This window comes from Vigna umbellata, chromosome 5, assembly GCF_029865625.1.
Source record: "Vigna umbellata cultivar VRB3 chromosome 5, Vumbellata_1.0, whole genome shotgun sequence".
NCBI classification, from domain to species: Eukaryota; Viridiplantae; Streptophyta; class Magnoliopsida; order Fabales; family Fabaceae; genus Vigna; species Vigna umbellata.
In genome coordinates this window covers 68,340,635-68,355,681 of record NC_142169.1, presented here as the reverse complement: position 1 = coordinate 68,355,681, position 15,047 = coordinate 68,340,635, and the positions used below count along the sequence as shown (strand labels likewise).

The window sequence follows — 15,047 nt, the reverse complement described above, 5'->3', positions numbered from 1 at the left end:
CTAAGCCCAAAATACAAATAATAAATAATAACAAACTAACTGAAAGATAAACTGAAAGATAAAAGATATAATATTTCTAACATGTTTTTCCTAGAATTTTAAATTTAATTAAGAAATGTTTATTTGCAATGTATATTTTTTTAAAAAAATTGAATTCCTACATTTTTTTAAGTTTTGTTTTACTTATATTTCTCATAAAATTATTTAAAGAAGAAAGGTAAAAAAAACTCTATTTTTGTATTCGAAGTTGAGAAGAAAAAAAGGGCTTACTGTATATACTCAAGAAGAATGTTCTAGAAATAGTATAAATCTAACACACTCTAATTGAATTGAATATGGGACTATATTTTTGTTTTCTACTGTACGTAACTGTTTTTACAAGAGCAAATTGGTCTTGGCACACACTTAGCTCTTACTACTGAACTAGTTTTTTTTTTTTTTTTTTAAGTTATCGGTCTTCTCAATCCACATATTCTCGATACTTTCAACTTTCTTTGTGTTTTTGGTTTTCTTTGCGAGCCAGTTACCTGCAAAAACACTTTACGTTTAAATAAGTTTCCGGTCTTACAAGGTTATACGATCAAATAAGTTTTCGGTGAACCTTGACTTCTTGGTTTTGGTGAAGGCCCAATCTCCTTTTAATCATGTTTTTGTGCTACAGTGATGTGTTTATTTGTTAACTATGTCTTTAATCTCATATTATTAGGATTTGGCCTTGTTGTTTCTAAACAGAGTTTTGTCGCAATCTTTCGTTTATTGCTGAAAGGTACGAAAATATGAGGTGATGGCTAGTTTGAAATGCTACCGAGTCTCCGAGTCTATATCCATCGTCCTGATAATTTATATTATATACTTAATGAAAAATCTTTTTTAACAACTTTTTTATAAAAGTCTACTTATAACTCGTGATTGGTCCGTTTTAAATATACAAACCAATAAAATAGTGGTACGTAATCTATTATAAAAAGTCGTTAAAAAAAGTTGTTAACATATCATAAATCATATTCAATTATTTGGCATTGACTTTGTGAAGGTTGTTATATCATCTTTGGTGTTAACATTTTATATAGATCTAGTACTAATGTTGATTTGGTGTTATGATATAATTATGCAATTTTGATTTGGGTAATTAAATAAATTTTTGTATTAAACTTTTTGATTTAGTTAGTAATTTGATTATCTATTTTGGTCATTTATTCAATTTAGTTTTTATATTTGTTTTTTATTTATTTAAGTTTTTACTTTTTATTTAAAAAAAAACTCAATTGAGTTTCTGTTTTTTAAAAATGATTCAATTGTATCTTTATTTTTTTCAAAAAAAACTTCACGTGGTTCATCTTATTAAATTTAGAGTTAACCTTGTTTGAAATGTATTACGTACAAAAAAAATTGGATGTAATACATTCAATTTAACGGAATGAATCACAGTTGATTTTATGTAAAAAAATTGAAAACACACAAAATATTAAAATTAATTGAGTAAGAACCAATAATAACCAAAATAAATAATAGACTTAAATATATCAACAAAATTAATAATTAATATTTTTTTTACATAACTCCAATCTTTGTTTTCTATACATTCCAAATGTTTGCTAAAAGAAAAAATTCTATGAATCATTGTGAACTTTGCTATCAATAGAATGTACGAATATATGTGTGTGTGGTACTTATATAATACTGTAAATAAATAAAAATTACATACTTTTTCATCATTTAATTATATAGAAATCAAATAGCACTTTTATTCAAAATACTTATTTTATTCATCTTCAACCTTAAAATAGCATTAATATATAATATAAACTATATGAAGGTCTTATAATTTGAAAATAATCTAATCAGTTATTTGTTATTTAATTAAGTCTCTTAGTTAAATAAAGTGAATGTGATCTCTATTGTTAAATTGATATTAACTTTAAAGGTCGAACTATAAAAATCAAATTATTAATTAATCTTAAATATTATAAAAGCAAAGACATATGAATTACTTAATATTATGATTTGTTGGTTAAGTTGGATATATTTTTTTTTACAAATGTATTAAGTGTTTTTATAGGTGAAGATGAATGAAACGTAGAAATTGAAAAGAAATGTTTTACCCACAGCATCTCGTGAGGATTAGTTATAAAGTGAGTCACCACAAATTTCTTTAGTAGAAACTTCAAGTTGCCGAACTAGACAATCTGTCAATTTAATCAGGATTAATATATTCTATTAATATCTTTACGTATCAAATTTAGGATGATTTTTCAAGACTTATAAAATTATTTATATAACTTATTTACTTTGAAAAGCAAATCAATGGGTTATTCCTACTTTTTATAGTGTGTCGTAGTTTTGTCTGTTCGTCAACACTTATTCTTGCATCCACTCAAAATCACCCGACAGACAGAAACATAGTTAAGATGACTTAGGATTCCCCGGTAATGGTAGAAAACCTAACGATGCAAGTGAAAAAGTGTATTCCGTTACATCATTACATCATTTCACTGCTAATTAATAATAGCTAGGTCCCAATACCGTTTAATACAATTCATAACTCACAACGCTATGCAACTGTTAATAATAATTCTCCAACGTAGATTATTGTGTTGACATTATTTTCTTTATAATTATGAAACGGGTACTTAGACTGCAGCAACTTTTGTAATTGTTGAAAACAAGAATTGAATTCGTGTTTTTGTGCGAATTCAGAGTTAAAAGTGTCGTTGTTTCCAGCTTCTTCAGCAGAGACGATGACCTCAATTATAAGCCGTTACTGTAGGATGGAGACGACAGAAGTGGGACCTGTAACATGTTTAATGAATAATATCAACTTTGAATTTTGCTCTAAAACAAATACCAAATCATGACCAAACAACAACTACGTTAGCCCCACGCCAACCCCCACTTCTAACAACCAATATTTTTATTTATGTAAAATGTTTTATAATATAAGTTGCTAATCTTGGATAAATTTCTGTCTCTATCATCCTAACCCAACTCGTGACTGTAGAATTCGCATTGGGATGTTAACTGACTCCAAATTGGTGAGATGATTCTCCTCATTCATCGTGCAAAAAATCTCATGTCTCTATAACAAACTTCTAAAAATGGAGAGTTTCCAAAGTTTTAAATACTGTGAAATTTGTTTTAAAAATAGTTTTTGTTTATGCTCAAATGGGATGAAGATATTTCTCGTACAATACTTATGTCTTGGATGAACGTATGTTTCCTCTACTTCTGGTGATCGATCGGTTTGAGGGGATGACCTGCAAAATACATTCTCATGCTCAAGTCATAATTTTTCTTTGGAGATCTAAAATAATTATGAAAAAGTAAAATTACCTCGAAATTAAACTTCTATTTATAGAATTTACAATGATCTCACCAATTAATTTACTTCTTAATGATTATTAATATCAGTCTTAACCAGTCACAACAGTCGTTACTATATTGATTGCGCTTTAACTCTGCCCAACTGTTGTCGTGACCAAATGACTGTGAAGTCCTTATACGTAACCCAGCCTTCGGTCCATTCGACTCAGCATGCAATCATGTATGTACGGTCGAGTCTAATCCTATAGTAACAGTTTTAATTTGTCAAATTTTTAATAATTTTTCTTTTTATCTGTCAATTTTTAATTTTTTAAGATAATACATATTTTTTATAATCATATTTAATTTAATTAACACTGAAGAGAAAAAATTAGCTATTATAATAAAGAGAAAAATAATGATTATAAAATTACTTTGAGTTATATTAAATAGAATAAAAAGTAAATAATTTTCTTAATTTATGAGGAAAAAAATCTTAAATAACTAATATGAATGAAGGGAGAACATATAAACTTGTAATGTGTGTGTTTAACATTTGAGTTTGGCAGTTTTCTTGGATTTATTGACACAGTTAAGTAAGACAAAGCGTGCAAGTTTTCACTTCGCGTGTTTTTTTTTTCGATACTAAAAAAATGTATACTAGTCAAAAGATTATGTCTATCCGAGATCTTAATTAAAATCCCGTGAGGAAATATTGGCATTTATAATTCTCCTTTTGGATAATGATAAGCTTTAATTAACCTTTTTTTTTTCTTGACATAAGAATTTTTTAGCTTAATTTAATAACGACGGTATTATTATAAGTTATGAAAATATCGTCACAGAAGAGTAAGATTTTCAAAAAAATTATAAAAATTTATGTTAATATATGATGTGGTTAATAACTAAAATAAAACGGGATATTTATAAGAATGAGTATATATCCAGTTTTTATATTTATAAAATACTATAAATTTCACAAGTAAAATAAAAAGTGCTGTTAATAAAATATATTTAAGCATGTTTAATATCTTAACCATACTTATGTTAATTCCTTTAATTATTATAAATACTAGTTACATAAATTATTTTTAATATTTACATGGTTTATTAATCTCTCGTTTTATTTAAATATGATAGTTTTCAATTATATTAATTATTATTTGGTGACATGTATGAGTAGTTCGGAGATCACACTCTTAAATAGAAATAGAAATGTTTTAACCGTCAGTTACAATTTTTGATTTACTGATAGTTAAAATTATGAAATCAATTTTCAAACAAAAACAATGGTTAAGGAGAAAATGATTGTAGACCACATTTACCAAGTATCTATGCAATTACTTATACATGTTTACAAAAATATGAACTTAGTTTTATTTTAATATACAACTAAACAGGTGTTTTATATTTAATAAGTATGACGTGTTTCTTTTAAAAAGAAAACATCATTTGAATACAAGAATTGTATCAAACACATGTTTATGTCAATAATTAAATATTAATTATATTAAATGGAGTATTTATTTTAAAACTTTTCATTACAGAGTTACTTATAGTTTACAAATTTATGTTATGTACCACCGATGATCATTTGCACATTCAAATTTGAAAATTGAACAAACTTTATGATATTTTTTAGTCTCGTTAAATAATATTTATTTTTTATCTCAATCCTTATAAACACGTCAGTTTATTATATATATATATATATATATATATATATATATATATATATATATATATATATATATATATGGGTTTGCTAACGCGCGTACGCCTGTTTTTCAGTTGGTACATGTGTACCGGGTTTTAGTAGACAAAAATACCCTTATATACCATGGATTCTAAGTTTTAAGGTTAAGGGTATTTTAATAATTTTCATTCTCAAAACTAAAAGAAAAAAAAGAAACCCCCAAACTCTTACTCACCTCTCTGTCATTCCTACTGTAGCCCCAATTGGAAAAATCAAAAACACTTGCCGTTAAACAATCTTACAAAAAAAATGATTTTTATAATGAGTTTTCATCTTATAATTTTTGTCTTATATAATTTTATCCAATTTTCACAAGCATAAATGAATTGGTAATTGACGTGAAAAAAATCAGAAATACTCGCTGGTAAACAATTTCTTACAAAAAAAATGATTTTATAATGAGTTTTTATTTTATAATTTTTGTCTTTATCTAATTTTATCTAATTTTCACAAGCATAATGACATCAAAGGAATTGGTAATTGGCCTGGAAAAAAATCAGAAACACTCGTTGTTAAACAATTTCTTATAAAAAATGACTTTATAATGAGTTTTCATTTTATAATTTTTGTCGTATATAATTTTATCTAATTTTCACAAGCATAATGACATCCAAAAGAATTGGTAATTGGCCTCGAGAGTTTTTTTTAGAGAAGTTGATTCAACATATGCAGATGATGAAATTAGAGAGATTAGTAAAAATGGTGAAATTGAAGAGATCTTGGATGAACCTTTGCCTGAAGGTGAATATGTCAATGACTCAACTCTTTACAAAGGTAAATTGTTTAAAGGCAAGTGTTTCTGATTTTTTCAATTGGAGCTACAGTAGGGATGACAGAGAAAATGTTGAAGTGAGAGAGATCAAAGAGAAAGGATTGAGAGGAATGACAGAGGTGAGTAAGGGTTTAGGGGGTTTCTTTTTTTTTTTTTTAGTTTTGAGAATGAAAATTATTAAAATACCCTTAACCTTAAAACATAGAATCCATGATATATAAGGATATTTTTGTCTACTAAAACCTGGTACACATTGCTAAAATGTACCAACTGAAAAACAGGCGTACGCGCGTTAGCAAACCCCATATATATATATATATATATAATATACTAACGTGACCCTTCTTATTATGTCAAAATCGCTATATTGACAATTTTACTTGTTATGTTATATGACGTTATCACCTTTACATTCCATCAAAAGGTTACTAAAAAAAAAGAAAACTAATAATGGAAAACAAAATATAAATATTGAAATTAAAAGATACTATAATATACGAGTAAACATTTAATTAAGCACACAGAGAGTAGCTTTCGTTTTTGTTACAAAGAAATGAGAAGCAACAGGCAAAACTACAATATCAAATGAACCAGTCAATGAGGTGGAAGACTTTAAAAAAGTTTAAATATATAAGAAACTCTCAATTAAAAATATACCTTGTAATTAATTATTTCGAAGTCTACGAATATATCACCTGTATACATTATTATTAAAAAAATTATTATCAATATACTTTAATCAAATATTCACTTAAAAATATTGCGCATATGCAACTCCCACAATGTATTTTTCATAAATTATTTTAAAAAAAATACACTAGAAGAGTTATAATATCACACTTTCAACAGAGAGTATTCACACTGCATGAGATTTAATAAATCTCATTACTCTAAGACTGCAGTTCATTCTCATTACTCTAACATAAAACATATTTCAATACTTATTAAAAATTATGAGATTTAATAAATATCCACCAATAAGTAAGATATGAAATTGACCAAAACTTAGTTGTGACGTGAGACTTGGGATTGAGCCAGTGGCATAAAGACATTGTTCAGTTTTTGAGAGGTTCTGAAAATTTAATTGAATGCATGACCTCCCAACTACCCTTCACCACACCCAATCCATCATGCACACCTGTGCAGTCAAAATCAAACTACTCAAATCAGATCATTCAAACTCTCACAATAAAATATAAAACTTTCAAAATGATTGAGTAATTAACAAAACAATTGCTGAAATATTCCAACATGAAATATTAATACCAAATTTTGCAAACGTTTTGCAGTGAAGTAATTATTCATGTATAGGGTTTAGGAAATTAAAATCTCGAAAAAGTAAAATTGATTAAACGAATCAGGATGATTGTACCGTAGTTTTTTAACGTTTTCATGCGACATCTGTCGCTTTTAGATATAAATTCAAATAGTGATGTGTTATAGTTCCAGAGCCTTCTCTGTCACTTGGTTTCAGCTTCGGTAGATAGTTTGTCAGAGAAGATATCGAGATTTTAAAGTAATTATCACTGTCTCCTCCCAGACTTAATTTTTTTCTAATTGATTTTTTGAATTCCTGCAAAAATATTACGTTATTTTAATTAAATTATTCCTAAAAATCACAAAATTTAAAAATAAAAACGAATCTTTTTTATTTAATTTACTATTAGACTGTAGAGGCGCTGAATTGGTGTTCTGATTAAACTCTGTATGTAAGAAAGTGTGATGGGTTTTATTTCTGTAATTAACCCTGGACAAGTCATTGTGATGTGTCCCTAGGCACACACGCAGATGATTTGTCCTCGTTCAGACAGTGATCCTTCATATTTTAGTCATAAAGATGGATGATGATGATAAAGCACTTTATTTTATTCGTTTTACATATTTCTTTACCATTAGAAAAAAGCTATATCAAAATCCTGAATATGGTTAAGATTGCTGTCTTGTATTCAGTCTCCTCATCATAATCCCACCTTTTACTTTGTCTGTTTCACAACTGAATCCCCTACTAGTGGTCCAATTCTTCTTGCTTCTTGCTTCTTGCTTCTTCCTTTCTCCGCTTACATCTTCCTCTCTTTCTCTTTCTTGCTTTCGCTGATTTCGAATCGCTTTCTGCTTCATTTCATGCCGCTAGGTTACCCCAGTTACAAATGTTCACTAATGACTTTCCTCTTCAATTGGTAATATCTGTTTTTCTCTAAATTCTTATACTTCATTTTCATACTTTCTTATCACCTTAAAGAATAGCAAAATCTGTATTTTTTTTTCTTTCGTTTTGGTCCTGTCTATGCTGTGTCTATTTTTGTTGATGTGGGTTTTATTTCTTGGTCTTTTTTCTTTCTTTTTTGCGTTACTTAGGGTTGTGGTGGCAACGCTTGCTTGCCCCTTGTGTTGCGTGTTGAAGCTTTGTATGGATATTGAGATGTTAGCAAACTGCTACGCTAGTCTGATTGATACTTTACTCCTAAAAAAAGCTCATATTGAGTTATTTGGTTTTCTCTGTGTCCTCTTTTCTCAAACATGGTTATATCGCTTCCTGAATTATTTCATATGTACTTATCCACAAAGATGATGATGATATTTCTCAAATAAGGTCACTGTCGTTCCTCCCTTAAGAAATCGTTTGCATATATCACAGCACAACTTTTGAGTTAGATATTGTATTTAGGGATGCGTGTTTTCCTTGAATGGAAAAGGTGCTTGGGCTCTTGGTATCATGTGCTTAATTGTCTGCTATTCTTTTTGTCGATTTGGTATCCCTTAAATTATGGGGTCGAAAATTCAAGGGCTGGTCCCTTTTCCTTTTTCTTTTCCTTTCCTTCTTATTGCACAACCTTGAATTTTTCTCTCTCACTCATAAAAAGATGCAAACCCAACCTCTGTCTTGAGACTGCCGTTTTTGTACACATTTTCTCAGTCATGGAAAAGTTGTGGCTGCTTATTCAAATACTCGCATATTTTTGCTTGGTGTTGAAATGAGAGGAATTTTAGGGGACAAGATATTAGTTCAGAAATACAAAATCCAATTTTCTGTTGAAAGGACTGTCAAATAAGATAAAGGAAAGATATTTCTGCTAATTAGTGGTATTGAAATCAAGTGCCCTTTGTTTTCACGATTTAAAGAACTTGCTATGCACTGACATTAGAATTTTATCAAAATTACATGACAAAAATATGCTTTATGTAATGGTGGTCATAGTATTGCACTAAACAACGGGGAGCAATTGTGTCTATGCGGTCATTCCCTTATTGGTTCCATTGACCACTCATTCTTCTGCAAAAGTTCATCCATGTTTTGACTTTCATGTTAGTTGTAGAATCCATTAAAAGTTTCCTTCGATTCGTTGAACAGAGCATCAAAAGCTCTCTTCTCTGTGCAGACACCACATAACAGGAAATTGAAATTTTAGTCTTGGAATTAAATTTCATAGTGTGATTCTAGTGGTGGTCACTCTATTTAGAGTATAAACTGTTTAGTATGTTGAAATCAAATATTAAGATTTTTAGACTCATTTTTTTCGTTAGTTTTTAAAATTTCCCCTATCCTTGTACCAAGAATGACACAACTGACAGGCCCTGTTTGTGCTACAAGCAGATGCATCAACTTTGAAGGAATTTTTTAGTTTGAACCATGACAAGCAATCTATCTCTTTCTCCTGGAGTTCATAAAGAAGAAGAAAAGGTTCTCTCAGAGGTGACTTTCCAAAACTAGGATTCTTAGTTATGTTTTGGGCTTGGGAAATGTGATTTAATTGATATCAGTTAACTTTTGTTCAGATTGGGAATTATGAAAAGCAGTTATGGGCATTCATGCATTCTAAAGGACTTTTGCACTCTGATACTCAAGACTTGTACCGCAAGGTTCGGTCTGGTTATGAGATAAAAATCTTGAGTGATCTCATGCTTTCAGAACTTCAGGATGTTGAATATTCTTTATGGAAGCTGCACTATAAGCATATCGATGAGTTTCGAAAACTAATAAAGAAAAGCTCTGGTAGCGTGGAAAGCAAAATATCAGGAAGGCCTCAAAATCATGTTGTGCATAGAGACAATGACAGCCATTTAAAGCTATTTAAGATATTTCTGACAGAAGCTATTGAATTTTACCAAACTCTGACTGTCAAAATTAGAAAAAATTTTGGAGTTCCCGTGGAGTCTTTGTTTTATAAAAAGGGTTGGAATTATGCTTCTGTCGAACCAGATGTCATGCAGAAATGCCAGTATTTGTGTCATCGCTGCCTAGTTTGTATGGGGGATCTCTCCAGGTATAAGCAACAATGTGAAAACTCAGATATTCAACATCATAATTGGTCGGTTGCTGCCACACATTATTTGGAAGCGACAAGGATTTGGCCAGACAGTGGTAACCCACAAAATCAGGTAATGATTGTTACCTATTGCAGTGTTGCATGAGAAACTTTACCTTCTATTTGTTAGTCTTTTTTATCAAATGGTGGTAATCTTTTTCATTTGCAGTTGGCTGTACTGGCAACATATATTGGTGATGAATTTCTTGCTCTCTACCACTGTATAAGAAGTTTAGCAGTTAAACAACCTTTTCCCGATGCCTGGAACAACCTTATCTTGTTGTTTGAAAAGGTAAGACGACATTTGGGCTCTTTAATGCATTGCTATTTATTTTATCCGTATGCTTAATGTTTCTAAGCATCTTATACTTTCATCTCAAGTGTCTCTATTGATATTGCAGAACAGATCATCTCCTCTGGAGTTTGTTTCCAGCGAAGTCTCTGTAGATTTCATGAAACCTTTTTGCAGAATTGAAGAGACTAAGGTGCAAGGCAAAGACGATAGCTCAAACTGCAACAAGTCTGAAGGCAAAAATAATCATTTTACAAAATTATGGTCACTTATCGTTAGAACAATGAGTTTCTTCTTCATATCGTCAAGGTATATCTTGGATTCATTTTATTTTGTTTACAACTTTTCTTGGCATGTTATCTTACCCTTTTACTGTTTCAATTTTCCTATTTTTGTCAATGAATCGTGCATATTTTCCATATCCTTGACTAGTGTCTCTTCTTGCTGAGTTCACAGTTAATAACTAATACACCGATAATAGCTGCATGCATTAAACTTATAATTAAAAGGGAGAGAATAAAATAAAAGTAATTTCATAGTTTGCTGTAGAAAATATCTAGAAATCTAGATGCTCTTCTGAAATATGTATTGGGTCAGAGGTTTAATATAGATTCATGTCGACATTTAGTTCCTTTTGTGTGTGTTTTTCTGTTGTTTACCGTTATTTACTTAATCAGTTTGGAGGAATTCTCTATTGCATTGGCATCCACAATTGGAGGATTGGATCAAATGATGGAGCTAGAAGACAGGGAACTAAAGACCACGTTGGAATCCTATAGTCAAATGGACTTAGCCAGAAGAGGTCCTTTCCGAGCCATACAAGCAGTTTCTATTATCATATTCTCCCTCACAAATCTACTTGGAAAAAATGAATCTGAAGACACAAATGAAAGGCAGTTGATGCAACGGGCATTAGCTGCTGCATTTAGCTTGATGGGACGTTTCACTGAAAGATGCCTAAAGGCGAGTTCTTTGAATCATTGCCCCCTGTTGCCTTCAGTGCTTGTCTTTGTGGAGTGGTGTTCAAGCATACATGACATAAGTGCAACCGATCAAAATAGTACAAGAGCTATTTCCTATTTTTTTTATGTGTTTATTGAACTTCTGAATCAACTAAAGGATGATAGAAAGGAAACCAAAAAGCATCTTGATAGATTTCCTCTGTGGGAGGATTATGAGCTGAGGGGCTTTATACCTATAGCTCGTTCACATGTCTCATTGGATTTCTGTGGTAATTGGGAACACTTAGACAACTTTGAAAGTGGAATTGATTTGCGCACTGAGCGCATCAGAGAAGCAGCGATAAAGATGGCTAGCAGATCAAATACTTGGCAGAAGTGGATTACATATGATAAATTAGGAAATAAATTTCATGTGGCTAGACCAAATGAAGATCATGACAAGGAAGAAACAAAATATGTGGAGTCCAATAGCAATAACACAAAATTGGAAGAGTATTATCGACAATCTGAAGAAGACACAGGAGGGTATGGTAAATGGATGAGAGAGGATAATCCAAGTAGATCCAGCACCATTGGAAAATCTTACGTAGTGGAAGAGGAAGAAGTTATTCTCTTCAGGCCTCTCACAAGATATAATTCAGCACCATCACACCCCTCTAAGTCCACTGTTGATCAGATGTCACCAAAACACAAGGACAACCAAAGCGTTCAGTCTAATGATTGTTTGCGCCGTGCTAGTTCTCTGCTTATGGCTCAAAACCCAGCTCAAACTCACAGTGATCCATGGGAATTCCATGACAGATTTTTGGATTTAAGGAGTGACAGATCATTCAAACAACAAGAATCTTCAACAAAGGAATCAAATGCACACACTTCTCCTGAGGCCCTAATCTCTGCAGGCCCTCCTTCTCTCAATGCTTGGGTGCTTGGTAGAGGAAGCTTGAGCGATTACAAAAATAATGGAACAAATGACCTTGGTGGGCAAAGGCTGCAGCCAATTGAGGAAATAGCCTCTTCATCTTTGGTCAGTCTTTCCATCCATAAAACTGAAAATTCGGTCGCAAGTTCAGTGGATGAGTCTTCAATCTATCATTATTCCCCTTCGGCTACATATTCCCTTCCAGTGCCATCTGCTCCATTACTTCCTGATAATGCTACATGGTATACGGATGCACAGTCTTGTTTATCTCCTCCATTGTTTCCAGACAACTCAGATTGGAGTTCTACTTATGGACCACGTGGATATGATCCTAGATTTTCTGTTCTTTCTAATGGATACCCATCACTTGGAAGAATGACTTCTTCAGAATGGCTGCGTTGGTATAGAGAGAACTACAAACCTGAAACGACCAACAATTACATGCTACCTACTCATTTGAATACTCCTGTTCCTGTAAACTTCCTTTATCATGATACTTACAGGTTTGATCAATTTGATAGTTGGAACAACAACAACCCTTTGTCTTCTAACCAGTGACTTAAATGTAGCCCCCAAGGCCCCCACTATTGCAGCCTGGTTTTTTTATCTGTTTTTGGTGTTGACAAAACTAGTGTCTACAACAATTTTCAAAGACCAAGCCAGTATGGATGTGGTGCAGTGGCAAACCTGAGGAATGAGCCAGTCTCTGCTAGAGTGTCTGAAGGAGAAGGAATGGTGACTCCAGCTAATGTCAGAGGGCTACATTCATGGGAAATTGGAACTTCTATCTGAAACTTTTGTTCCAGGAACCATTTCAGAGGTGAAAAACTTTTTGTGTAGTTTGTTTCTTTACCAAGCATATGTAAGTATATCATTCATGCATAGAGATGTTTAGGTCATTTGCTGAACGAATTGAGGAATCTTATACAGTGGATGAAATATCCAACATTCCAGCTTTTATCTCGTGGAAATTCATACTTGTAGGGTTAGAAGAGGAATTTCTCATTCTCAGAAGTGGGACCCATGATTTCTGAAAACAAGTTTACTAGCCCTGTTTGCTGATATATATGAGATTATTCAAGTGAGAATCAATATATAACATATATGTATATAAATTATATTTATATATTGTGTATTACTAATATATCTTTTTGTATTAACATATTGAGAGACAAATTTCGTTTAAGAAACTGATTTAAATAATTGTAATTACTCTTTATTTGAATCTATGTTTTTTTTTCTTGACTCACAAAGTTTGCTTAATACAGGAAATAATTTATTATTTTTATTTTTGAGTAATATCGAATAGATGTTGTTCATATTCAATTTTTTTCATTTCTGCAAGGAATTGTGTTTAACATATAGTTATATACAAATTTAAAAACATCACCTAAAAGATAATAGTTTTATAGTTGAATTTAAGATCATATTTTAGGATGAATATAATAATATTTTGTATTTTCATTGGATTAGATTTCTTAAATTATTTTAAAACATTAAGATATGATTTAAGATTAATAGTAAATATATAATATAAAAATATATATTTTTGACTAAAATATTATATGAAAATATTTATTTCTATAATTTTAATTTAAAAAATAAATATAACAAATTAAAAAGAAGATCCTTAAAAAGGAGACTTGTGTAAGAGCTTGGAAAATATAGGGCTGTTTGGCCTTTATGATTGAGACAACCAGGCCAAAAAAGCTAAGGGCACCATGACGTTAGAAAAGGTCTCATTTTCCAACTCAGATTTCAGTAGCCAATCTCTCTCTCTCTAAACTTAATTTCCTTCTTCTTCTTGCTCTGTCTTCTCTCTACCCTTACACACATTTGAATCGTTGCATTTTCGAATAGGTGGTGTTCTTTCGCTCATGGAGTTGAGGGCTTCCTACCCATTCGATTAGTTTTCGATTTGGACGGGTAAGTCAGTTTCTACTCTCTTCTTGAACCTAGGGCATGCAACTTAACTGATTGCATGCAGCTAATGGTATTCCCTTTTTGATTCTCTGCTTATTCTAGCTCTAAGAGCTGTGTTTGTCTCCACTTTAGTGGATTGTAAGGTCTTATTGTGTGCTGGCTGTATAAGGCATTGTTGGGATTGCTACTGTTATGAGTAGTGTTGTGCTTATAACCACCAAGGTAAGGGGAGCTGGTTATTTCTATTTGAATGAATTGCTTGAAATTGTTTGATAAATGTATATATGTTGTATTCTGGACTACTGTACTACTTTGGACTGTATTACTAGATTTGAAGTTGATTGAATGGCATAAACTGAAATGTGCAATTGGTGAAATGGAAATGTGGAATTTATGAATGTGGCTGGTGTGGAATTAGCTGCAGTACATTTAGCAAATAGGAAATTTGTTGAGGGGAAGTGAGAGGCTGATTTTGAGCATTTGGGGCATTGGGGGCATTTGGTTTGTTTGGGTAGTCTAGACAATGAAATTGTGACTTGTTAGGCATATAAAACAAAACTAAAACACATTATAAATGGTATAATCAAATTGGAGCCCTAAGTCATGAGATTGGTTGTTTTTGAGTTGAATCCAAGCCTAAACCACTTTGGAATTATTGCATGGTTGTTAGAATTCATCTAGACGAGTTTAACTAGGTTCATATCATGAATTAAAGGTTGTAGAAGTTGAGAAAGAGGGTTGGAATTGGTTGGAGAGGTATGAGTTTGCATGACTTTGCAGAATTCGCATTCTGCAAATTATGCAGACTCGCTATGCGAG

At 31.3% G+C, this 15,047-nt stretch overlaps 1 protein-coding gene across 1 annotated transcript; it reads left to right on the top strand.

The window, feature by feature from the left end:
• Positions 1 to 7,704: 7,704 nt before the first annotated feature.
• Positions 7,705 to 13,265, top strand: LOC124846685 (Telomerase activating protein Est1). Its single transcript, XM_047324003.2, has 6 exons — positions 7,705 to 8,005; positions 9,421 to 9,519; positions 9,603 to 10,205; positions 10,302 to 10,424; positions 10,534 to 10,733; positions 11,102 to 13,265. Exons 2-6 carry the CDS (start codon positions 9,457 to 9,459, stop codon positions 12,861 to 12,863), a joined length of 2,751 nt encoding a protein of 916 aa, XP_047179959.1. The 5' UTR covers positions 7,705 to 8,005; positions 9,421 to 9,456; the 3' UTR covers positions 12,864 to 13,265.
• Positions 13,266 to 15,047: the final 1,782 nt, after the last annotated feature.